This window comes from Vombatus ursinus, unplaced genomic scaffold, assembly GCF_900497805.2.
Source record: "Vombatus ursinus unplaced genomic scaffold, bare-nosed wombat genome assembly UNPS02014818.1, whole genome shotgun sequence".
Taxonomy (NCBI): Eukaryota; Metazoa; Chordata; class Mammalia; order Diprotodontia; family Vombatidae; genus Vombatus; species Vombatus ursinus.
This window is the reverse complement of record NW_020954596.1, coordinates 57,460,321-57,487,557: the sequence shown is the minus strand read 5'-3', so window position 1 is coordinate 57,487,557 and position 27,237 is coordinate 57,460,321. Positions and strand designations below refer to the sequence as shown.

The 27,237-nt window shown below is 35.9% G+C and overlaps 1 protein-coding gene across 3 annotated transcripts in view; it reads right to left on the bottom strand.

Moving 5' to 3' along the window:
* Nucleotides 1–8,965: 8,965 nt before the first annotated feature.
* OCIAD1 (OCIA domain containing 1) overlaps nucleotides 8,966–27,237 on the bottom strand; it is a 41,947-nt gene continuing 23,675 nt past the window's right edge. For all 3 annotated transcript variants that reach the window (XM_027836650.1, XM_027836651.1, XM_027836652.1), the window contains exons 7-9: nucleotides 18,531–18,709; nucleotides 15,172–15,324; nucleotides 8,966–9,518 (exon numbers count right to left, since the gene is read on the bottom strand). In XM_027836650.1, the coding sequence (XP_027692451.1) occupies nucleotides 9,481–9,518; nucleotides 15,172–15,324; nucleotides 18,531–18,709 (370 nt within the window). In that variant the 3' untranslated portion in view covers nucleotides 8,966–9,480. The remainder of the gene's footprint in view (nucleotides 9,519–15,171; nucleotides 15,325–18,530; nucleotides 18,710–27,237) is intronic.

Genomic DNA, 27,237 nt, shown 5'->3' with positions numbered 1-27,237 from the left:
AGAAATACTTAACACTGTTAAATAGCACCTCCAAGTCATGGGGCTAAAATTGGATAGGGGCATGTGGAGCACCAGGCAGATGAGACAGTTGGAAAAAGTGTCCTTTGCTAAAGAGATGTGACATCTTAATAGCTCTTCTCAATCAAATTCAGTTCTATTTTTGAACTGCCCTCTGTCCCCACATAGCCATGGTATTAAAGTAAACCTGGCATGGTGATTAGTTCTAGAATAGGAGTTCTTAATATGGGATCTGTAGACTCCCAAGGAATCCTGGTAGATTTCAGGGGATCTGTGCAATTGGATGGGGAAAAAAAAATCACATCTTTTTTTTAAGTTACTTAAATTTAACTTATTTCCAAGTTATTGGAACTTGTAACTTATTTCTCTGTTATTCCAAGAAGAGGTCCATAGGCTTCTTCAGATTGCCAAAGGAGTTCATGGCACACACACATACACACAAAAAAAGACCAAGAACTCCTGCTCTTAAGGATGACAGTCTAAAGAAGAGAAAAGGTGGAAAATATCCATGATTTTTTCTTTTGGAGGGGGGGATGTATTATGAATAACATCTTTCTACAAAAAGGCAACCTATATCATTTGTGTGGAGAAACACATACACACACATTCACTTTAAATGTATATAATTATATGTATGGTGCTAAGAGCCAAGCATCTCTTTTAGCATTTGGAAATTAACGCTCTTGCCTGAAAACCGGCCATGAACCTGGGAAACCAGCAGCTTCATGCTAAAGAAAACAAAAACAAAAACCAGGCAAAGAGCAGTAGACTATTACTGTAGATAATACTTACAAGAAGGAAAGGAAAATCTAAAGGAAGCAGTGAGGGAAAGGGTTCTAGCTGGTTTCTAGGAGGACCTACTGAAACCAACGATTCAATGTGCTCTTTGGTCTGTGATTATTCAAAATCATAGCTCATGAGCAGCTCTATCTAGTGTTTCCCATTTTTCAGACCAGAGGTCACATTTAATAGAAAGCAAAGGCATTTAAACAGAACAGCAAAGTGAGGAAGAAAATTACTTTCTCTTTCGCCGTTCCTGCTTCACCATATCCATAGGGACAGATTCTCATAAATGATGCCCATACCAACAGGGAGAAAGGAAGCTTATGTGGCCTTGGTATTTTTCCTAGTCTGAACACATTTTCCAAAGCTGCGACTTGCTTCTTCCTCAGAGTTGATGATATATTCTGCTAAATTACAACTACGAGGCAGCCTCTGTGCCACAGTGGTATGTTGACTACTCTTATGAGTTAGCCTATAATATGGGGGCACGCTATAATCATCTGAGCAGACTCACAGCCATACCCACCTTTCATATCAAGAGTCCCTCAGTTCAAAGATCTGACTTTTTACTGACTTTGCTTCACTCTCAAGGGGAAATCACTCAGGTCCAGTTGATATTTAGTTTGAGGTAAGTAAACTTTCAACTCCCATTATGCCTCTGGCTGCTAACATACTGAACAAATAGAACAAAATAATAGAGTTGATAAACAAAATAGATCATTTCAGTTACATAAAATTATAATTTTGGACAAACAAAATCAGTTCAGAGGGAGTAAGAAGAAAAATTGTCTAACGGGGAAAATTGTTTCATCAAATATCACTGATAAAAATCTGACATCTCAAGATAAATAGAATGACACAAATATATAAGACAAAGAGCCATTCTCCCTTCCCTGATAGTCAAGTGGTCAATGGCTATGAATAGTTTTCAAAAGCAGGATTACAGATTATCAACTGCCATATGAAAAGCATGTTCCAAATCTGTAATAATTAAGAGAAATGCAAATTAAAACAATTCTGAGGTTTCAGCTCACAGCACATCCTGTGGGCAAAAATGGCAAAAAAAAAAAAAGATGGGAAGAATCAGTGTTGGAAGAACTATGGAAGACAGGCACACTAATTCACTATTGGAACTGTGAATTGGTACAAATGTTCTGGATAGCACTTTTACTCAAGAAAAGTGACGACTGTTCAAACCTTTTAACCCAAACAATCTCATTACTGGATGTCTCAGAAAGTCAAAGACAGAAACAAAGTCCCAACATAGACCAAAATAGTCATAGTATCACTTTTTGTGGTAGCGAAGACCTGAAAACAAAATGGGTGCCTATCAATTAGAGAATGACTGAACAAACTGGGACATATGAATGGAATGGAATGTTATTGTGCAGTAAGAAACTATGACCATATGGAAGGGAAATGTGGGATGATTTGTATGAACGTATCCAGACTAAAATAAATAGAATTAGACGAATATATACTATCAATATAATAATGTAAATGAGAAGATCATTGAAAGGAAAGCAAACTGAATAATTCCTGAGAAATATATGTCTGCAGACCTGGAAGTAACCTTGTGATTTTGAGAGGTCAAATTTGTGAGTCAGGTCTTAGCTACCCTGTGGAAAGTTGTCATTAAAACAGCACCGCGTTTCTGAGGAAAAAGGAGAATGTCAGTGGTGGAAAGGTTGAAAAAAAGTCCCAAAGCATGCCATGGTGTGGTTGGGTTGGATATTTAGACCTTGTGAATTACTGTAGTTGTGGAGTGGGGATGGGAAGAATTGATCTGGACCCCTTAGATCGATGATTCTTTCCCATGAATGACTGAAGAGGTGAAAAAGCATTATTAAGTGTTTATTATGCCACTCATTGTGCTAAGTGCAGCAGATACAGACAGTGCCCTCAACGAGTTTATATTCTAATTTGGGAAGAGAACACCTATTATATTTTATTTTAGTTTGGAAAATTTCATGGATGGTGAGTGGAGCCATAGAGGTATAAATTAACCTGCTCATTCCAAGAATGATGATAAAATATTGGTTTGACCATCATTCTAGAACTGGAAAGTTCTGGAGGGAACTGGGAAAGGTAGAGGTGGCCACAGGCAGGGTGAAAGGGTTAAGTGCTCCAGGATGATTTCTGGTCCAAGGTGTCAAAGTAAGTGGTGCAGAAGTGTCAGGAGGAGTAAATTAAAGCATGAATGGAGCCCTAATCCTAAACCCCAGCCTAGTTAATGAAATTACAGAAGGGGCAAATAACAGAGACAATATATGTGTTACAGTCTTAACAAATGAAACTGAATCAAAACTGAGTTTTATGGGTTTAAAGGGTTGCTTGGGTAATTGTTAAATAATGTTTGTTTTAAGTGTATGTACAGCATCAATAAATTGTACTTTCCCTAGTTGTTATGTAATTTATATCAAAATTCAATTTATTACTGAAAAGGTCCGAATTTTGGAAGCAAAATTTCCTTTCCTCCCCCAGCCCAATAAGGAAATTGAAAACTGAAATGGAAAATGACATACATGGGTACTATTTGTATTCCAAAAAAAGTTAATCTCCCAGAAAACTTGTCAGTCCTTTTGGATTGTAATTTATTACTGTGTTTTTAATTATTTCAAATATTATAATTATGTCCACTTGAAAGTTCACTGTACCAAATGAAGACTCCACAGCATTTGTTTCTTATCATGAACTCTGAATCATTTACCATAGTGAAGAATTAGATGAATCACATGACTAGTTTCTTTTTAATTTTTATTTTAGAGTCCAGTAACTTTTTATTTTTTAATAGTAGGAAATAACATTTATTTAACATCAGGTGATTACCACATCAAACATTTTTACAGTCACCTAAAAAAGTAGCAATCATCTATAATTCTATAGTGTTATTTTGTTATTGAATATATAGAGAAGTAGGAATAAGAAGCGGTAGATATTAAGTATATCTTTAGAAAAGTTATTTGAAGGGCAGTGAATAGAGCAGTGGCCCTGGAGTCAGGAGGACCTCAGTTCAAATCCAGCCTCAGACACTTGCGACTTAATAGCTATGTGATTCTGGGCAAGTCACTTAACCCTGATTACCTTACCAAAAAACAAAACAAAACAAAACAACAATTAAAAAACTATTTGGAGAAAGAGAATTTAAGTTATGATTGATCAGTGTTCATGTGTGATTACAAACAACTTGATATGTTTAATTTCACTTTTTACATATGCCTTTATTCCTGCAACTTGAACATTAATAGCATAGTGTTTGGGGATGTTAAAGTGTTCTTTTGGGATATGTTTTATTTCACCCATGCTATGTGCATACATATCTGAGACTGAGGCTTGGAGAACCAAACTGCAGATAAACAAGAATGTTACTCATGCTTGAAACTATGACCCACAGGATTGTGTCTGTATTTCTCAGAGGCAGTTGATGTTCACAGTCAGGTTATATGTTGTTCAAATATTAGTAAACGTAAGGAGCTTCAAAAATTCTGCAACCCATGAGTATTTTTGCAGGCAAATGTTTTTGCAATTGATATTAGAATCAATGTCACTGAAAGTCATTTTGAGAAAGTAAATGGCTAATCACCTTGCCAAGTCCTATTAACTGTATGTCTTCAGCATCTCCAATCTGTTTTATCTTTTCCACTCCAATTGCTACCACCCAGATTGCTTTCTGAGTGTATTGGATTTGAGGGGTTTGTTGCACTGCTACTACCTTTCCTCTGACTTTTTAACTGTTTCTTGTATATGCTGCTACATTCTTTGTCTCTGTGTACTAGCAGTCACCCATGCCTGTCTTGTACTTTCTCCTCATCTCACTCTTAGTCTGCTTTGAGACTCTGCTCAAGCACTACTTTCTACATGAAGCCTTTTTCTGATTCTTCCAACTGATGGAGCCCACCTTGGATTTGCTTTGTATAATTTACATCTGTGTGAATCTAATCTCACATGGTAGAAAGTAAGCTTCTTGGAGTCAGGAGGTTTTTTTCCCCACTTTTATTCCTGAATCCCTAGCACATAGCGTAAAGCAGTGATTACTATACTAGTTTGCTTAAATTCTTCTGAGATTAGATTTTTAGGATCTCTAATTTGAGTATTTTGTGGTTTTGTAGGCACATTAATCTATTTTCTTTAAATTCTCATTATCTCAGACATAATCTGTTATTGTATTTATTTTCTCTTTTTTATGCATTTACTTTTTTCACTATTTTTGCAATTTACTTTTCCTCTCTTTAAAAAAAAATCAAATTAATGGTTTACCAATTTTCTTAGCCTTTAAAAAATCCCAAATGCTTTCTTTACCTTACCAGTTAATCTTTTTGATTTTTATTTCTGCTTTTATTTTCAATTTTTCTTGAGTTTAATATTATTAATTTGATGATTTTCTAATTTTTAATTGCATGCTAACTTCATTACTCCTTCTTGTCTTTTTTGTTAATGTATGTTTTCAGGGATAAAGTTTTTTTCCCCCAAGGACTACTTTAGGTACATGGTACATATTTTGGTATGTTGTCTCACTGATACTCTCTTTAATATGACTATGTATTGTTTCAAAGATTGTTCAGTGACCCACTCATTATTTAGAATATAATCACTTACTCGCCATTTAGAGATAGACATTTTATTATTTTCTTCACAGATTATGTTATTTCTGTTATGATTTCTATTAATGTTGTTTTTCTATTATATTATGATTAATAAAGGATGTGTTTAATCCTCCTCTCATTTTACCTTTACTCCTTGCACTGACTTTACGTTCCTTCCTACCCAAATCCAACTTAATAGCTTACCAGGGTCAACTCCACAGTCCTCCACTTTCACTCATCTTTTATCACTTTTCCACTCACTCCTCATGCCTTGCCAAATCCCAACGCTGTATCACTCCCATCATCTACGTCTTTGTTCTTACACATGCTGCTGAATAGAACTTGAGGAAGTAGCCCAACCAGGCTGACTGAGGACACTATGAATTTATGTAATCTAATCTCAAGGCTTTTGGCTCAAAGGCCATCTCCTACATAACAAAACAATGATTTTATAGCTGAAGAGTTTAAGAAAAGCTTTCAACATGGAGACTGATACTTGAACTGGGTTTTAAATGGAGGGGATTTCAGCAAGATGTTTGAAGAAAGTCTATTTTAGGTGTTTTCATGGGAGGAAGAAAATAAGCCAGTGAAGACGCCTAAGCAGGTGGACAGGTACGAGTAGAATCACTAGAGCCTATTCAGAGGCCATTAGAGGAAAGTCTAAAGATGGTTGTGGGCAAGGGGAGTGACTGAGCTGCGCAAAAGTTGCTGCAAGGTTGAAGATGAACAAAAACGCCAATCTGATTTGGCAAGTAAGAGGTCATCAGGACCTTGGAGAGCAGTTTCAGTTGAACAAAGGTAAAACAGATTGTAAGAGAAGTTTGAAATACTTTAAAGAGCACTTTATTTAGAGTTAGAAATAGTTCTTCCATTTAGCTAACTTTTCTTCCTTTCTTTTCTTATTTGTTAGAACAGATGGGTCACTAGGCAGAGGAGGGTGAGGGATATATTCAGAAATTAGGGTAATGTTTAATAGGTTAAATAAAATCAATAAAACAAAATGAGGGTTTTGCACTAAATTTCCACAATGATATAGTGCTGGATGTGTTCTGCTTTGCAACATCTATGAGACCTTGGTCAAATCAATCTGTTACTCCAGGCCTGAGTTTTGTCATCTGTAAAATAAGAGGGTTAAGGTAAATGATTTTTAAGTTCCTTCTATTTCCAAATTCAATGATTTATCTCCAACTTCCAATCTAATTCTAAAATATTATAGTCCTGCGTGTGACATAGAAGTGAAATTAGTAGTTGACTGTTCTAAAACTTTGGCAAGAAATAAAATGTTGAATACTACTTGAGTGAGTCAATCAAGTCAAAATTAAGTTTTTAGCATGGGGAAACTGGTCATGCTTGTAAGCAGAAGGGAAAAAAAGAGGTAGTGGAGAGATGGAAAATGAGAGAAAGGAATGCTCTACAGAACAAGGTCCCTGGGGGAGAAATAAGAGAACCAAAGGTATAAGTGGAAGGGGATAGCCTTGACAAGGAGAACCACCAGAGGGAAAGACAGGATAGATGGAGATAGAGTTTTAAGGTATAGAGAAAGAAAGATGAAGGAACTGGAGATATTCTCAAATTTCTCAGTAAAGCAGGTCATCACCTGAAAGAGAAAGGGTGAGGTTAAGTCAGGAGCTTCAGAAGGGAAGTTTGGAACAGTTCATGTGGGTAATGTGATAGGGAGTCAATCCAACATAAGATATTGTCTGGGCCTGATTGAAAATCAGAAGAAAACTCATGAATTTGCATGAATTCTTTTCCTTTCCCCCAAATCAGGCTATAAACTCCTTATAGTATATGTCTTACTTCATCTTTATGTCTCTAGTAGACTATGTTGGACAAAGAGCTGAAACTATATATTGACTTCAATTATGCCATACAACATAATCATCATGTTATCTTACTATAAGAAAGGCATTCAGAATTCCAACTGGAGATACCCAAAGAACAGCACATCCTACTGAAACCCTGAGATGGCAGGAATGAGTACAAGCACTTTTTAACATTCATTTTTGTAAGATTTTGAGTTCCAAAGTTTTCTTCTTCCCTTCCTTCACTTCCCTCTCCCCAAGACAGCAAGCAATCTGATATAGGTTATACATGTACAATCATATTAAACATATTTCCACATTAGTCATGTTATGAAAAAAGAATTGGAACAAAAGAGAAAAACCACAAGAAAGAAAAACAAAAAAAAGTGAAAATAATATATTTTGATCTGCATTCAGACTCCATAGTTCTTTCTCTGGATGTGGATAGCATTTTCCATCATGAGTCTTTTGGAATTGTCTCCGATCATTGTATTTCTGAGAAGAGTTAAGTCCATCATAGTTGATCATTGTACAATGTTGCTATTACTGTGTGTACAATGTTCTCCTGGTTCTGCTTAGAATACAAGCACTTTTAAAAAACTGCTAGTAATGCTAGAAAAAGGACAGAGTGGGTTAAAGACTACCTCCTTCACTTTTCATCCTTAACCTTTTTTTTTTTTTACTTAGTTTCTATAAGAAAAATTGCAACAGGTGCCAATTGGGTCTTTGGGTAGATAGTGGAAAAGGTTCATGTTCAATTTAAAAATAAAAGATTCACCGTGCGTGGTATTGATGAAGAAAGATTTGGTGACAGGGACAAGGAATAAGTGAGGAATTGTGCCTTGGCCAGAAGATTAGTTCTAAGAAGTGGTGGAGTATAACCTGGAATACTATCAGGTACTCATTATCCACCAAAAGAAAACTTCCTCAAACCCCAGTAGCACCTGGTTGAGGGAAACAGACTTCCATAGCCCTCAGGTCACCTGGCTGGGCTAGTTATTCCAAAATTAAGTTCACGTAAAAATACATCTCAAACTGCCTATACAATTTCCCCTGCCATCAAAGTTTTGGGGGTAATTCCCACCTCCTCTAATACATGACAGGTAGGATCTCCAAAGATTTCTCAATTAGGCTTTGCCAGAACACATCAGCTTCTTTACTGCATTATCATTATTACTGGAACATTTATGCAGAAATCAAAAGTTGTATTCTATGTGGTAGTTATACATGATCAACAATAGGGTGTGGTAAAACCATAAGAACATTTTTATCTGCCCTGAAACAGGATCACAAATTGGGTTTACAGCAAAGAATACGAGTGTGCCAAATTATTGTTCCCAAAGGACCTGTAAAACGTAGAGGGTTTTATTTCTAAAATATGCTTGCTTGGCCTTTTCTTTTAGCCATTTCTTTCCAATCAATATACTGCATAAAGATTTGTCAGAGCAGTCATTTGATGATAAGTCACATTTACTCTTAAAATTATTAAAAATGTTCTAAGATCAAGGGAGGTAACTTAGTCATCTAGTCAAACCCCATCATTTTATGGATAAGGAAATTGAGGCCTTTAAAGAGGATATGACTTTCCCAAGGAAATACAAGTAATCCAGTTGATGTTTCAACCTAGGTCTCCTTATCCCAAAGTCAATACTCTTAATAAAATAGATGACCAGAAGTTCTATTTCCTATCCTGGTGCAACTCTATCTGCCTGTAAATATATGCTCACAAGTTCACTATAAGCTAGGACAGAACCACAAATTCAATAAATACAGGAATGGCTGCATATTGTTTTCAACTTTAATTGACAGGATATACATGAAGACATAGCAAACTTTTTAGGAAAAAAAAAGTAAATTTTTTCACATGAGGTTTTAATACTTAACATTTTGGTTGCTTTGCCCATATGTGCACAAACACACATTATAGTACTTGATCTGTCTATGCCCATTCCAGTCCATCAGAGTCTTTTGATGATACTTTAAGAGTAATTTAACCAATTTTTGTAAACGATTTTATCAACTCTATAAAATCATAATCCAGTACCTTCATTCATCTAGTTTCCTAAGCAGTGTATGTACACTGATACAATATTAACCATAAAGTCCACAATTAATTTTAAACTTTCTGTTAAACCACACTACTAAAACCCAAGTTTCTTCTTTTAAATATGCTTGTGGAGGCTGCTTCTGCACTTTCCTGAAGACGCTCATGACCACCTAGATGATGGTGGTTAGCTGAAATTCTCTCCAGTAGACTCAACACAAACTTTCTTCAGTAGACAACAAATTTTTCACTCATCCCAAGTATCTCCATATTGGTTTACTTTCCCTAGGGAATTAAGCACACAGTCAAGACTTCTAAATAAAGAATTACATTTTTACAATACCATTTAAAAAATCTGCTAATAAAGAAAAGCCATGTTTTTTTCCCCCTCTTTTGTCCAGAAGCACAAGAAAATCTAGTAATTACATCTAATATTAAACATGAAATGTTTTATTAGTCTTAACTTGCCACTGAGCTGCATTCCAAAAGTTTATTCTTAAGTCACTTGTTTGAAATTTTAAAAAAACAAGCAAAAAAACCCCCCAAAAAACCAAAACAAAACATTTTCACACAGAAACAATGTCATAAAGACAAGGTTAGGTTTTTGGTCCATAAAAGCCTGTTTAACCTGTAACATTACATAAGCAACATAACAGAATAGAAAGAACATTGGATTTGGAGTGAGAGGAACTGGGTTCAAATCCTAGTTCTGTACCTGTGGGACTTTGGGCAAATCTCTCACCTCCTCTATGTAAAATAAGGAGGTTGGAGAGGATGCTCTCTAAGGTTCATCCCAGCTGTATCAATGTTCTATTCTTACATGTGCTCATGTGGTCTCCCCTAAAATGAACTGTAAGCTCCTTGAGAACAAGGACTACTTCCTTTTTGTTCCAGCATCCCTAGAATCTAAGATAGTTCCTGGCAACTAAGTAGATGCTTAAAAAATGCTTGTTAATGTAGGTAGTTAAATAACATTAGTTGATGTAAGGCCTGACTTGGGAGTCAGGAAGAGTTAAATCCTGCCTTAAACACTAGCTGTGTGACCCTGGACAAGTCACTTAACCTTTGAGTCTCAGTTTCCTCATCTGTAAAATTAAAGAGTTGGACTCAATGGCCTCTAAGCTTCTTTCCACCTCTAAATCTATGATCCTATGATGGCTATGATTCCAAATTATAGTATTACTCATATGCCTTCACTAATTGGATTATAGTTTCCCAAGGGACATGTTGGGGGTAGAAGGCTCTCGTCAGAGAAGGGTCTCAAGATTGGGAGAGGAGGGAAAGTAGACACAATGTAACAGTGTCCTTTCAGTTTCTATAACAATCATTTCCATTGAGTGGGATGGGGTAAGATAAGGACTTAGGGAAGAGGGTAAAAGGTCATATTCACTATCAAGTAGTATTGAAGAAATAAAAAGTATTCATTTTCAATGATTCTCAAAATAAAAAAGCTTAAATAAGATTAGGAAAAAGTACAATGAGACAAGAAGACAAGGAAAAAAGATGAGCTAGTTCTTGAAATGGCTAGCTGGCATATAATCATATCACAATAACTCAATGTCTTACATCTCCAACAAAACTGTATTACAACAATATATACTATGAAACCACAAATATTTTGTGTTATCATAGAAAGACAAATTGCTTTGAGTGTGTGTGTATATATATGTGTACATATATATACACATATATATAAAGACATATATATATGTTGTATTAGTAAATGAAAGTAAAATCCCTTTTTAAAGACAGTTACATATCACTTTACACAACAGACTTTACATAACATATATTACTGAAAAGCTGCATGAAAATAATACTTTAAGAAATTATTCATATGTGAAATGCATTAGAGACCTTTCTATTTAAAATAACTAAATCCTCTTACAAAGGGAGGAATCCTTTTGTAATGTGAATTATCACTCTCTAATTTATCTGTTTTATAAATCTGGATAGTGCCTTGCACATATATAGAAAACACCAAATAAGCATTAGTTGAATTGAATAATAAAACTGTCTTAAACTGGGGACAAGCCTGTACTTAGATGATGACAATTTTAAAGAACTAACGGAAAACAAGAGTGCTGATGTTTTATAACTGTTTGGAAATCTCTGCTATGAAGTTTTGTTTGCCCATCGAGAAATGACTTCTAAGTTCAGTGCCAAGGACCTCTTCCTTCCTTTCTTTAATTTATAAAACAGAATAGTAAACTTCTGAAAACAATGACACATCCTTTTAAATTCCACAACTTAAAAAACACTGAATTCTACACTGTGAAAACAACTCAAGAAAATAGCAATGCCATTCTATTTTGAGAGAACAATGCTATTTAAAATATGCCCCAAATAAGGACTAACTTGTTTTGACCAGAAAGTTTGATTGTTTCATGTGCTTTGTGCAATGCCCAAATGCTAGAGGAAGAACTAAAGGCTAAAATAAACTGGAAACAAAGTTTGTCCAATTGTGTCTAAAATGAAGAACTAGATGACATATTGAAGTTATAGAAATTGTAGCTTATTAGATATGACTATGACTAAAAGATCTATATTAGAATGAACATATCCAGCAAAGTCTTGTCCTTTTAAAATCATCACAGGACGCCATATATATTTCTCCATGTCATTGCCATTGCTCAAAACATCTTTAGAATTCCAGCCAAACTGATTATGGTCATGAACTGGCTGTGTCCAGGGTTCTCATTCATCTCAGCTAGGCTTAACTCCAAATGAGCAATTTTTAAAAAATCATATCCACTCAAAGGATAAACAACTCTGAGAACATGCAAAAGAATGTGCTGTGGGCACTAAAAAAAAGTTAAGAAACAATCAAAACAAAAGGCTTTGTACAACAGTCACAATCAATTTAACTCCTTCAATCTCCTTCCTGATGAAATGGCATTCTTAGTTACCCCCTCTGAGGAGAGAGCACACTTTCACTCATACTCCAACTCACTGCTCATGGTGGAGGAGTTAAAATACTCCACGCTCCCCAATGCTACTTCCAGACTCTCCATCTACCTCTACCTAGGAGGAGGTAACCTCCTCCTTCTCTTCAGAGGATCAATCCATATTTCTCACCCAATCAAGATTCTGGTAGTTGTTATATATCAATGCCCAGGACATTCTTCTTCTTTCCTTCATGAGTTCAGTGTCTGGCTCACAAGACTTTCTCTCCTCCCAAACTCTTGCACGTTGTTACTCCCTCAAGCACCTTAACTTTCCAGGTCCTCAATTTACTCACTTTCAATGACCTACTTCTCTGCCCCACCTCACAGCTATACAGAGATGGTTACACATCCTTAATCTTGCTATTACCTACAAATGCTTCCATGTTCAAGAACCCTAAAATTCCTTTATCTCATAGTATTTTATTATTCTGTCTTTCCCTGCCTTATAGCCCCTAATCCTATTCTTTCTTCTCACTATTACCTCCAGCCCCTCCACCTCTCCATCTTTTCCAAGCCATCACCCCTTAATTGGCTACACTCTCTTCCCTTCTCCATCTTGACCCTTTGGTGAACCAGTTGAACTCTACACTAACCTCCCTACTCTTGAATACCTTGCTACTGATCCCATTGCCAATCCTGACCTGCCAAGTCACAGTCTTGGATTACTTCCACCAGTTGCTGCTGTGTCTGCTGTTCATGTGCTCCTGAATGAAGCGAGGGAAAAAATCACAAAACCATGCTAACTGGGTCCACTACAAATTCTTGTTTCATCTCAACTGGGTCCTCACTGCAGCAAAATGATTCTTCACAGACTCCTAACCAATTCGTTAATAACTCTTACCATAGCAACTTTACCAAACGTCCCATGGGTCTCCCTCTACCCACACTCCCAGCTCGTATTTGCTTCATATTTCACTGGGAAAACTGAAGTCATTTACTGAGAGTTCCCTTTTCTCCCCTCCTCATCTCATACTACGAGCTTGACTTCTGCCATTATTTCTTCCCTCACCCCTCTCATGTTATAGAGGCGACTATTCTCCTTGCTAAGGCAAATCCCTCTCTCTGTACATGCAAGTAATCCCTTTCCATCCTGTCTTCTCTAGCAGATCGAACCCCATATCAACTCATCTCTCTCACTTATCTTCAATTTCTCTTTGTCTACTGGCTGTCTCCCTACTACCAATGAACATGCCCTTGTCTTCCCAACCTCAAAAAACCCTCACTTGATCCATCCATCCCCTCTATCATCCTCTATCTCTCTTGTGGATAAACTCCTTGAAAAAACTATCTACAGTAAGTACCTCCCCTTCTTTTCTTCTCACTCTTTTTAACTCTTTATAGTTTGGCTTCTAACTTCACCATTCAAAAGAAATTGCTAGCAATCTTCAAAGTTACTAACAATCTCTTAGTTGCCAAATCTAGTGGTCTTTTCTCCATCATCATCCTTGTTGAACAGCCTCTCTCATTGTGAATCACCCGATTCTCCCTCATATTCCTTTTCTTTCCAGGTTTTCAGGAGACCGTCCTTTCCTGGTTCTCCTCCTCTTTCATGGACCACTCCCCTTCTGTCTCCATTGCTGGAGCTTCATCTAGGTCACACTTGTTAACTATGGGTGTCCGACAGGGCTCTGTCCTGAGCCCGCTTTTCTTCTCCCTCTGTACTAGTTCACTTGATGACCTCACCAGCTTCCATGGACTCAATTATCATCTCTTTTTACATGATTCTGGATCTTTTTATACAGTCCCAACCTCTCTCAGGACCCTTCTCAGATCTGCCACTTGTTATTAAATTCAATATGTCACAAACTGAACTCATTATCTCCTACCCCTCCCCTTCAACCAAATCCTCTCATCTTTTAAAACTTCTTTATTACTGTCAAGGGCACCACCATCCTCCAGTCTCCTAGGCTTACAACCTAGGTGTCATCCTTAACTTCTCACTCAGTCTCACCCCTTATCCAATTTGTTGCCAAGGCTTATTGATTCTACTTCTATAACATCTCTTACATATGCCTCCTTCTTTCCACTGACACTGTCTCTACCCTTGTACAGGCCCCATCACCTCACGCCTGGACTATTACAAGAGGCTTCTGGTTAGCCATCCTGCTTTAAATCTCTGCCCACTTCAGTCTATTCTCTACTTAGCTATCAAAATAATCTTCCTAAAGTACAGGTGGGACCACAGATGTCAAAACCCCTGAAATCCTGTTTTTGGCTTTTAAAGCCTTCCAGAAACTGGACCCTTCCTATCTATCTAGCCTACTTATACTTTATTCCTCTCCACATACTCTACAATCCAGTGACACACACCTCCTGGCTCTTCTGCTACAAGACGCTCCATTTCCCAATATTTTCACTGGTTGTCTGTCTGGAGTTCTCTCCCCCCTGATCTTTGCCTCCTTCCTTTAAGCCTTAGCTAAAATCCCACTCTCTGCAAAGCTTTTCTCAGTGTCCCTTAATGCTTGTACCTTCCCTCTCAGATTACCTCTAACTAATCCTGTACAGTGTTATTTATATGTTCTCTCCCCCATTAGAATGTGAGCTCTTTGAGGGCAGGGACTGTTTTTGCTTTTCTTTGTATCCCCAGTGCCTGGTACATAGTAAGCACAACAAGCAACAAATGTTTGTTGAAATAAGCATGTAGACTTCTAAGGTGATTACACTGAAGAAGACAACTGTCATTTGTATTTCTAAGTTCTGCTATGGCATAGACATATAATTTCTACAGTTGTGGAAACTCCTATTGTAGAAGTTTCCTCTAATGGTGCAAACCAGCAACTCATCTGTAAGTTAAGTTCAGGATACTAAGAACTATTAAATTTTAACACAACCAAATTCTAATTTAAGATGTAATATTCCATTTTAAAAATTTAAACATAATTAATTTATAAAATTTAATTTCTATGAAATGAAAAAACAACAAATAGTGGAATTAATGCTGCAATTGACAATGCCACTAAGAAAAATGGCTGCCTAATAAGCTACCGTACCTTGTTTTTTTGGTGTTCTTTCCTGCATGGGTTTGAGTGGGGTGTCACCCTTCTGTGACAAGGTTACTTCATATGTTTCTCTGTTCTTATTCCTTAATTCCTCATACGTAACAGCTTTTCTCTTAGGACTTTCTTCCACAGTTGTATCAGGTTCTAAAACAATGAAAGGAGATAAATGATCATAGAAGGCATGGTATAAATGCAATGTAACTCAAATGATAAGTCCCATTTGATCATACATTATAGCAAATAAACAGTTCAAGTTTTTGCCACCATGCTTTTGAAACACATCTTATTAAAAAAAAAGTAACTGAGAGGAAAATCAATTCCTCTAGCATTTTAAGACTGTTTAGCTTATTTCAAAGCTTAAAGCCAAGGTCTGTAACTGCTAGGGATTAAATCGAGCAAGAAAAAGTATGCTGTACATTATCATAGAAGATACCAATTTAAACTCTTTAAGATATTATGAAATGGAAAAATACTGAGAGTATACACAGAATTAAAGAGAAAGTATGACTTACCAAAAAAAGATTTGAACTAAAGCAAAGCCAAAGTTTGCATTTATATATATCTAGCTATTAACTTTTATTACTACTTAGCATTTCTATGTATTTAATACAGGGGTCCTTAATCTTGGGTCCACAAACCCACCTGTGAAAAGATTTCAGGGTATCTATGAACTAAGTTGGGGAGAAATTACATATATCTTTATTTTCACTTACTTCTAACTGCAATTTAGCATTTTCTTCGATTATGAATATAAGCAATAGATATCATTCTGAGAAGGGGTCCATAGGCTTCACAAGATAGCCAAAGGAGTTCATGACACAAAAAAATAACATTAAGAACCTCTGGTCAAATACAATATTTTTTATCACTTTTGCTAATTAATAATTCCATAAGATACCTCAGAGATAGAAACTGCATCCAATTCTGGATAATCAACTAGTACTTACTGATTATGTATAGGGAATAGAATGTGCAAGTTTTAAAGATGAAAAATTTTATACCTGGAAGTACTTAGGTTTGCTTAGTAACCCAAAGACAAATGACAACTCACAATTGTAGAATTTCTGTCCACAGCTAAGTGTAATAACCAATATATACTTAAATATTTTATGTTTATATATGTATATATAGCCCTCACATACATATATGCATATGTGCATCGGGCATATACATACACACACATACATACAGACATACATATGTATGTTTGTATTCAAAATAATACCAATCCCAACAATGGGTCTTCAAGAACAATTTTTTTTTACCTGTTTACTTCATTCCAAAATACATGCCAAAGATGAGGTGGAACCACAAAAAGGTGTCATCTAAACTTATATTTTTATCAAGAAATCTGCAAAATGATTCGAGTAAGCACCAACATTTATAACTTTACCTCCCTCAGACGCCATTTCTGAAAACACTAGCACTATACATTATCTCTAAGATAAGTAGTAGTTTGAAAGAAGTAGAAGTGGTTACAATTAGTACTCACTGATAGAGCAAAATAAAAGTAAGCACTTCACCTCTGAGATCTTCCTTCAGGGCAAAATCAAAATAGTTCATCAAAAACTAAGGGAAAATGTCTATATATATACATTACTACAGAATTTTTTTTGTTACCAAAATTACACACTGCAAATAACCTGAATTTTTTATGTAAATCCTAAAATACTCTTCAAAGTTGTTTTGACTTGAAGACAAAAAGGGTATGATTTATTTTGAATACAACTGAAAAAATCAAGGAAACTGAAAAAAGACATATTTCATAAATGATGATTCTGATTAGGAGCTCAGGAACAAGCCCTAATTAAACTTTTTTCAAAACAAAAATAGGTTCATAAAATGCTGGAAAAATACACACGATATAGCTACAAGTCTTTTTTTCTCTCCCTTAGCTCAATGCTTTGTACATAGCAGGTACTGAAGGTTGGTGAATATTTTCTCTTGTTCTTATTATGTTGCTATTTTCTCACTAAGGTCCTACACTAATGTTTCAATAAACCATTTCTCAAAAGGCATCCCAGTGCAGTACAAGCTCAGGTAGGTACAATGGAGGTAGAAAGGCTCCCAGCACGGGTGCAGACCTAGGATGCACATTGGTGTCTATTGGTCAAAGTCAAGACTGAAGAGGCCAGTTTATCAAAAGAAGGAATCAGAAGACCTGAGTTCTAATAATCCTTGCTCTTCCACCAATTAGCTTTGTAAACTTAGGCAAGTTTCTTAAAATTCAAGGCTTCAGATCTGAGGTGAGATTACTAGAGAATAATACTGTTCTCTAGAGAAACAGAAAGTATGGAGGAGAGAGATGTATTAAAAAAAAAAAAGATGATTTGTTCCATTTCAGACAGGATCAGGACATCAAAGACTTAGGGCTGCATTTGATCTTTGAGGTTATCTAATCTAACCTCTTCATTTTACCTAAGACCCAGAGAGGTTTAGTGAACTGCCCAAAGACATACATGGTTAAGTGATAAAGAAGGGATTCAAAATAAGGTTTTCTGAAACAAAATCTCACACTTTTGCCTACTCACCATACTGCTTCTCATAGAAGCCCTATTTGCACTGCACAGAACACAAGATTTTCTCAAAAATAGTTTAGGAAATGTTTTGTTAGCCTACTTATAAAATGTTTTTCAAAGGGCAACAATGTATTTGCACAAATACTGTCTCAAGTGCTTTATAATCAGAAGCCAAAAAATGTGAAGATCCCCATGAAGCTGTTGGAGATGTTGGACTAGAATTCATTAGAGAGATATTGAGGCTAACTATATAGATTTAGGAGTCATCAGCATAGAGATGATTACTGAACCTATAAAAGCTGATGAAATTATAAAAGGAGAAAGTGTAGCGCAAAATAGAAGAGTCAAAATTTATAAAACCTAACTCACTACCAATGTCAGAGAAGAAAAACAATGAGAAACATAATGGTTATGTAAAAACAAAATTCTATTAATACAAATTTTTTTTTCAAAAAATTCAGTACCAAAATGGTAGATCAATAAGCAATTTTTGGCAGTAATGAAAGTTTAAGAAACACTGCTTAATAAAATTCTAAAACCTGTGATCATGTAATAATATTTTTGGGAACTCAAAAATTATGATGGTTAAAAAATATATAGAATTAAAATATTTCTGCAGTAAATTTCCTGCGATCATCAAAATCAAGCTGCAGACTTCTATCAAATGGTAGTAATAATACTTGTGCTACCCACCTCTATGGGACAAGTGAGAAAATGGATAGAGAACATTTCGTAGTGAAAAATCATTGTAAAAGTGCATTATTCTTATAACTAAAGATTATTACAAAGTGAACTATAACATAATGAAATTCATTTCAACATAAATTATACCTTGTGTATTATAATCAGTAATACCGGTAGGAGTAGATTCATTCATGGAAGCACTGAAAGGGACTGGTTCATAAGGAGGAAAAGGACCTTCTTTTGCACTGCTTTCAGATGTGGGAGATGTTCCAAAAGATGAATTTGCAGGCATTTTTGACTCAAATCCTGGCTTTTGTGAAAAATATCTGAGAAATGAAACCACAATAAAAAAAAATAGTGATATGTTAGTTACCCAGAACAATCTTATTTTAAAAGTACTCGCATGAAAAATTTTAATACAGTAATTTTAAACAACATAATCAAATCTATGTTTAGTACTAAGACATAAAAACAAATGGTACCTCTAATCTAACACTCCTCAAACTTTTACACTTTAAATGAGAAACATAACAGGGATCAAAGAATAATCTAGTAATTAAAGTGTTTTATAGAACTTTGGGAAGAAAAACACTAACTAAAAATTAGGTCCAGTTCTATATAACATTATCAGTACAAAAATGTGACTAAATCAAATCTTATAGAACAGATAAGTTCCACAGATGACACCAAGTCTAGCATCAACTGAATCCTCTGAACCTCTGTGGCACCTGTGCCTATGACTCGTGTAGCCTTTAGCCTATAGTAGTATAGTGTAAAAAACACTGGATTAGGCGTTTGAAGGTTGAAGTTCACGTTCCAGCTCTGCTACTTACTACCTATGTAATATAGGGAAAGTCCCTTGACATCTCTGTTCATTATATTAGCAGTTTCCTCATCTATAAAATGAGGTCAATACCTGGACTACTCCTTTCACAGGTTTGCTAAAAATTTCAAATAAGATAATATATGTAAAATATGATACAAATGTCAGCCACTATTATTTACCTTTTTATAACTGTTTCCTCAACTAAACAAATAGTAAACCTCTGGAAGACAGATACTGTTGGAGTATACCTCTCTAATCCTAGACTCCAAGCACAGTAAGAAATATGTGTTGAGAAATGTTTGTAATTAGTAATGATGATGACAATTATTGATCAATGTAATAATATTCTTTTGGTGAGATCTATCATAGTATGTGTATTCTAATACTTAACAATACTAAGCCTTCTTAATATGATTTGACATATTTGACCAAAGAGAATTTTTTTTTGCCTTTCTGCCTACCACAGTGCTTGGTGCATAGTAAGCACTTATTAAATGCAAACACAAGCACAAAATAAATGCATATATTGATCTATATATATTCACACTGTTCATTTATTTATTTTGGAGGGAGGAGCAGGGAGACATACTTCCTGGTCTTTGGTAGGCGTTATAAAATGACAGGAAACCAGTGAGCTCAGGGTAGAGATAGAAATTCCAAGGACAGCTTTTTGAATCAGTATATATATTTCTTCATTTGGTGAACATTTATAAATGCATACTATGTATAATATATTGGGTACTAGAAGAGATAATATAAATAAGACCTGGTTCTCAGGCTTCAAGAGCATACAATTTTTAGAGAGGACATATACAGAGTCAAAGATAATATAAATCAGAATTACTATAAGCACAGAAAGATTATAAAATTCTGTAAGAACATGAGGGAAAAAATTTTTTATGCTGATAACACTTCACAAAGGAAGTAGCACTTAAGCTGAACTTTGAAAGATGAGTAGATACTCAATATGGAAATGTGGGAAAAAAGATACGTGACAGAGTTAAAAGCATAGGCAATGGCACAGGGTAGGAAAGGCATGGAACAAGTTGTGGGGCACCTGAGTATTTAAGGGAAATAGTGTGCAAATCATAGATTCAGAGCTAGAAGGAACTTAGAAGCCATTCAGTCCAACCTTCTCACTTAAGAGATGAGGAATCAAAGCCCAAAGAGAAGTAGAAGAAACAGAATTCAAACTCAGATCCTCTGTTTCCAAATCCAGCACACTTTTCACTGTATACTAGTTGGAGAAGCAGAAGAATTAGAACCAAGTCTTGGCTCTAACACTAGCTATGTGACCTTAAGCAATTTACTTAAAATACTATTCCTTCATCTATAAAATGGTGATAATATTTATATTATCTGAGATAATATAAATATTAAGATTGTTGAGAGGTTGTTTCAAAACCCTAAAACATTACATTAATATGAAATAAAGCCAGAAAGCTACATGGAAGCCAGATGACGAAAGGCCTTGAACTCTAGCTAAAAGCCAATGGTTCCTAAGCTGGGGCCACAGTGTGTTTTTTTCTTTCTATACATAAGCAAACATAACTGCTGCAAAATGAATAAAAACTATCTCATACATAAATACAAGTTTTCAGTAATGCTACTGTGATATAGAAAATACCAATTCACTTTAAAATGTTACTAAAGTTATCCACTAATAAGCCCTACTTTGATGTTTTATCATGGTATGGAGGTTCCTCAGGGTTCTTAATGACTATGCTAGTTCAACATAAGCTGACAGTTCCTAACAAGCTGAAAAAAGTCCTACATCTACTTTCTGAGGATGTGAGAAAGCTTTTTGAGCCTAGCTAAATATGGAAGGGCTCATCACCAGTAAGTGTTGAGTGATGAATTATTTAGTCATGATAATCTATGAAACAAAGAAAAATATAAATGGTGCTTCTTTCTGTGCAGTCCCTTTTTATTTATGCAGCGATAGTGACAATGTCATGGAAGAGAATAGTGATAAGAAATCACAGCATTTAGACTGTCTATAAACTGACTCAGCTGTTGGTGCTATAAATGTGAGATTCTCTTCCAATCACCAATGAGTGGACATTGTACTGAAGAAATGAATTATCTTAATCTTGACATTCTCATTATACACAACACTAGAATTTACTGTAGCTGAACTAAAAGAAGGCTTATGGGTGGTTCTTTGAGTAGCAAATAAAGGAACTAGTAGTTTTATCAGGCTCCCAAAGGGAAGAAGTGAGAGAATAAGCACTTATTAAAACGTTATGTTCCAGGAACTGTGTTGAGTTCTTCACAAATGTTATCTCATTTGATTGCCCAAAGGCATTAAGAGACATATAATGGAACATATTTTGTATTGCCTTTCTCATGATAGGTATTTGCAAAAAGATATCCATAAAAACAATTGCAGATTATGTACCAACATCTCTTACAGTGGATGAAAAGGTAGAGAATTCTACAAAGAACTTGATAATTCCTCTCCTCCAATTATATCAACAAATACTTTGATATTTAATAACTTCAATGCAAAGGTGGAAATATGTGAAGATGAAGAGAAATACACTGGAAAACATGGTTCAGGAAAAAGGATTGAGAAGGGCAAAAGATAAGCCAACCACAAAGCCTTGTGCTTATATATTACTGATAATTTATTGAAGAAAAGAACTGGTAGGCAAAGGACATCGAAGAACAGAATAAAAATGTAACCGATTATGTTTTAACAGACAGGAAAATACTAATTACTGATGGGAGTAATGAAAACCACTGTCAATCTATTTAGACTTACTAGAACAAAGACAAAAATTAATAAAAACCTAATAGAATAAAAATGCACAGAGATGACAGATAATTGAAACAATTCAATCTTGACCTAGTCAAACAAATTATGCATAATGAGAAATGAGTAACCAATAGAGGAATGCAGACCATAATGGATTCATACAGAAATCCTAGACTCCGCCTTCTCCCTTACCCTGTATTTCCAATCAGTTGCCAAATCTTGCTGTTTCTACTTCTACAACATCTGAACTTGTCTCTATGCACATAGCTACCCCCTTTTTTTGGGCCTTACTACCTCTCACCTGGACCACTGAAACAGCCTCCTTCTTCATATCCTGGCCTTAAGTCTCTCCTCCCTCCAATTCATCCTCCACAGAGCTGCCAAAAGTGAAAAATCTGACTACGTCACTCCCTTATTCAGTAAATTCCAGTGGATCCCTATTGCCTAATAGGATAAATATAAACTCCTCTGTTTGGCTCTTAAAGCCCTTTAGGACCCAGTCTCAACTTGTCTTTGTAACCTCATTATATGTTACTCTTCTCACACTTTGCACTCCCGCTAAATTAGTCTTTTTCTATTCTTGTTACCGGGCCCTCCATCTCCTGTTTCCACGCTTTTGCACTGGCCTTTCCTCATGTTGGCAATGCATTCTTTTCTCACCCTGCCTCACAGAATGCTCTCTTCTTTCAGGATAGACCAAGTACCACCTTCTACACAAAGTCTTTTCTGATCTCATCAGCACCCCTTCCATACTTTTCCTTCCCTAACTGCTTTGTACACAACTACCTTCTATTTATTTGTGTGTGTATATATATACATATATATATATATATATATATATATATATTTTCATTCTGTATGTTTAAACAGTGTTGCTTTGCCCAATAAAATATAAGTTCCTTAAGGGCAAGGATTTTTCTTTGTATCCCCAGACCCTGCAGGTACCTAATAAATACTAGCTGACTGACTGATACAAATCAATTCTTATAACAGAAAGATTCAATAAGTTTAGAAAACAATTTAGTCAGCAAATGAGTCACACATTTTAGTCAAGTGGATAGCCCAAGTTACCACTAGTTCAGAATATAAACTCTTAACAGAGAGGAAGGGAAGATTATAAACAGGACCACATCAAAACATCAAAGCTATGGAGAATACAAACAGTTTTTTAAAAAAGCTTAGCAAGAGACTCAACTAAGCAAAGACATTCTAAGGATACTTAGAAATGAAAATGGGAGAACAACAAACATAAGAAAAATGGAAAAGATCTGCAAAGATTTTTATAAAGAAAACTTTTCATCATCAAGCCACTATACTTAAATTTTGCTAATAGAGAAAGAAAAGACATTAAAAAAACAAAGAGAGGGATGGAGCCAAGATGGTAAGAGTAAAAGCAGTGACTTGCTTGAGCAGACCCCTCCAAATACCTGTAAAAAATGGCTCTAAATAAATTCTAAAGCAGCAGAACCCACAAAAAAGACACAGTAAAACAAATCTACAGCCCAAGACAGCCTGGATGGTTGATCAGAAAGGTATATCGCACTGGGCTGGGAGAGGAGCGCAATTCAGCATGGGCACATAAGCAGAACAGGCCTCAGCAAACCTGGAGCAGACCTCAGAGGACTGAATCATGGGCAGCTGTGGCAGTTTCCAGACTTCTCAACCCACCGACACCAAAGACGACTTAGAAGGTGAGTGGGAAAAGTCTGTAACTGTGGTGAGAGAGAGAGAAGTGCGGTTCCAGTCCCAGTCCCAGCGCAGCCCCAGGGCAGCGGCTGCTTCCAGAGCTTCCTGCCCACAGACTGAGGAGGAATTGAGTGGCTGATCAGAGGACGACTGCAGGGATCTCTCTGCTGGTGCAGGATTCTCTTGCTTTTCCCCTGCTTGGATCTGGGTCACAGTTCTGGATGGCGGTCCTGGGGCGTGGAGGAGAGCTGGCGTGGTGGAGCTTGTAGTGGCAGTGGAAAGGAAATCCTCCTCACAGTTCCAAGGCAGAAAAGAGTGCTTGTGGTTACTCATAGACCAGAGCACAGTCCAGGAAAGGAGTAAACACCTCGCCCTTGATCATAGCACCTTGGAAGAATTGAAAATTTACAGGTCCCTACAAGTATCTCTGAAAACAGCTGCACAAAAAACCCCTGAAGCTTGGGACAGTACATTTTCCACACTGGAAGCAGAGCCCTACCTTAACACAGAGTTTAAAACTCAAGTAATTGGCTGGGATTATGAACAAACAAAGGCTCAAAAAGAGTCAGACCATAGAATCTTTCTTTGGTAACAAAGAAGATCAAAACATACAACCAGAAGAAGACCACAAAGCCAAAGCTCCTACATCCAAAGCCTCCAAGAAAAATATGAATCAATCCCAGGCCATGGAAGAGCTCAAAAAGGAGTTTGAGAAACAAGTAAGAGAAGTAGAGGAAAAACTGGGAAGAGAAATGAGAGTGATGCAAGAAAATCATGAAAAACAAGTCAACAGCTTGCTAAAGGAGACCCAAAAAAATACTGAAGAAAACATCACCTTAAAAAATAGCCTAACCCAAATGGCAAAAGAGATCCAAAAAGCCAATGAGGAGAAGCATGCCCTAAAAAGCAAACCTGGGCAAATGGAAAAGGAAGTCCAAAAGCTTATTGAAGAAAATACTTCCTTAAAAATTAGAATGGAGGGGCAGCTAGGTGGCACAGTGGATAGAGCACTGGCCCTGGATTCAGAAGGACCTGAGTTCAAATACGGCTTCAGACTAAACACTTGACACTTACTAGCTGTGTGGCCCTGGGCAAGTCACTTAACCCCAATTGCCTTAAAAAAAAAAAATTAGAATGGAGCAGACAACCCTGGCACTAGTCCCTAGCACTCTGTCCAGTTCTATAAATTATCCCCACGGTCATTTATTTGGTATAGCATTAAAATTATAATTATAATTAATTCTGGTAGTATTGTCATTTTTATTATATTGACTTGGCCTAGTCATTAGCACTGAATATTTCTCCAGCTATTTAAGTTCTTTATTTCTTTAAGGAGCACTCTGTAATTAAATCTATGCAAGTCTTCTGTGTACTTTGAGCAGGTTGATCCCTAGATATTTTATACATTTCATAGTTATCTGGAATTGGATTTTCCCTTCTGTCATTGTTTCTTATGTTTTGTTGTTATATAAAATGCTGCTGATTTTTGAGGATTTTGTAGCCTGCAGCTTTGCTAAAGTTATTGTTTTAGTATCTTTACAGATTTCCTAGGATTTTCCAAGTATCATATTATCATATCATATCATATCATCAGCAAATAGGGATAGTTTAATCTCCTATTTACGTATTTATTTATGCCTTTTAATTTCTTTCTCTTGTCTTATTGCTGCTGTTGCTAGCAATTACAGAACTATATCAAATAATAGTGGAGATAGCGGGCATCCTTGCTTCACTGTCATACATTTATTGGAAAAGGTTCTGGTGTATTCCCATTGAATATGATACTTGCTTTTGGTTTTAGATACTTCTTGTGATATTTTAAAAAAAGTCCCTATATTTCTGTACTTCGTAGAGTTTTTAGCATAAAAGAGTGTAACGTTTTGTCAGAGTTTTTTCCGTATCTATTAAGATGATCATGTGGTTTTGGATGTTTTGGTTTTTAATAGATTAATTATGTTACCAAAATTCATTTGGAAAAACTAAAGATCTAGAATGTCAAGAAAAATGATGAAAAGAAGTAGGAAGAACAGAGAATAGCACTTCCACACTTCAAACTATATTATAAAGCATCAGTCATCAAAACCATCTGGTATTAGTTAAAAAAATAAGACACAGATCAATGGAACACATTGGACAAAGGAGAATCAGAAACAACAGAATTCAATAACCCAGTGTTTGAGAAAGTGGAAAACATAAATTCTGTAGTAAACAAACTCCTTATTTGACTAAAAAAAAAAAAACCAAAAACAAACAAAACCCTGGGAAAATTGGAAAGCAGTTTGGCAGAAATTAGGCTAGGACAACAACACCTTAAACCATATTCCACAATACATTCTAAATATTAAAGACCAGACTATAAAAAAGTTGAAAGAGAAACAAATTATATCTCTCAAAGCTATGAGTAAGAGATATATTCTCAAGAGATAAAAGCAATCACAGAAAATAAAATAGATAGATTTGATTACTTGAAACTGAAAAGCTTCTGCAGAGACAAAAGTAATATACTTAGGATAAAAGGAGAAGTGGTTGAATGTAAAAAAAAATCTTTGTATCAAGTTTTTCTGGTAAGGATTGGTATCCAAGAGACAGACAGACAGACTGACAGACAGACATAGACAGACACACACACACACAGACGGTCAAAGGATATGAACAAATAGTTCTCAAAAGAAGAATTTCCAAATTTTAAAAATCACATGAAAGAATGTTCCAAACCACTAATAAGACAAATGTCAATCAAAACAACCCTGAGATTTCATCTCGTACCCTATAAACTGACAAAAAATATCAACAGTCAACAATGGAAGGGTTGTAGAAGAAAGACACACTAAGAGACTGTTGGTGGGCTCCTCCCTTCCTGACATCTACTCTTCAATCCAGTGACACAGGTTCCCTAGCTGCTCCATAAACAAGACACGCCATCTCTTTGTACCAGGCATTCCTGCCTGTCCCCCATTCGTGGAATGCTCTTCCTCTTTGGCTTCCTTTAAGTCCCAACTAAAATTTCACCTTTTATTGGAAGTCTTCCCAATTCCTCTTAATTCCAGTGCCTTCCCTCTGTTAATTATTTCTTATTTGTCCCATTGTGTAGCTTGCTTTGTGTATTATTTGTTTGCACATTGTTTTTGCAGTTGGATTGTAAGCACCTTGAGACAGTCTTTTGCCACTTTTTACACCCAGTACCTGGCACATAACAGATTGTTAAAAAATGTTTACTAAATGACTGGTAGAGCTGTGAAACAATACAGCCATTTTGGAAAGCAATTTGGAATTATGCAAACAAATTGACTAAAATGTCCATATCCTTTGAGCCAGAGATTCCATTACTGGGCTTATATTCCAAGGAAGTCACTGATGAGAAGAAAGCCTCAATTTACTCCAAGATATTTATAGCAGTGTTTTTGTGATAGCTAAGAATTGGAAACAAAGTTGATGCCCTTCAACTGGGAAATGGCTAAACAAATTGTGGTACATAAATGTAATGGAGTATTACTGTGCTGTAAGAAATGATGAATGTGATGAAAACAGAGAAGCATGGATAAGATCTTCATGAAATGAAGCAAAGTGAACTAAGTAGAGTT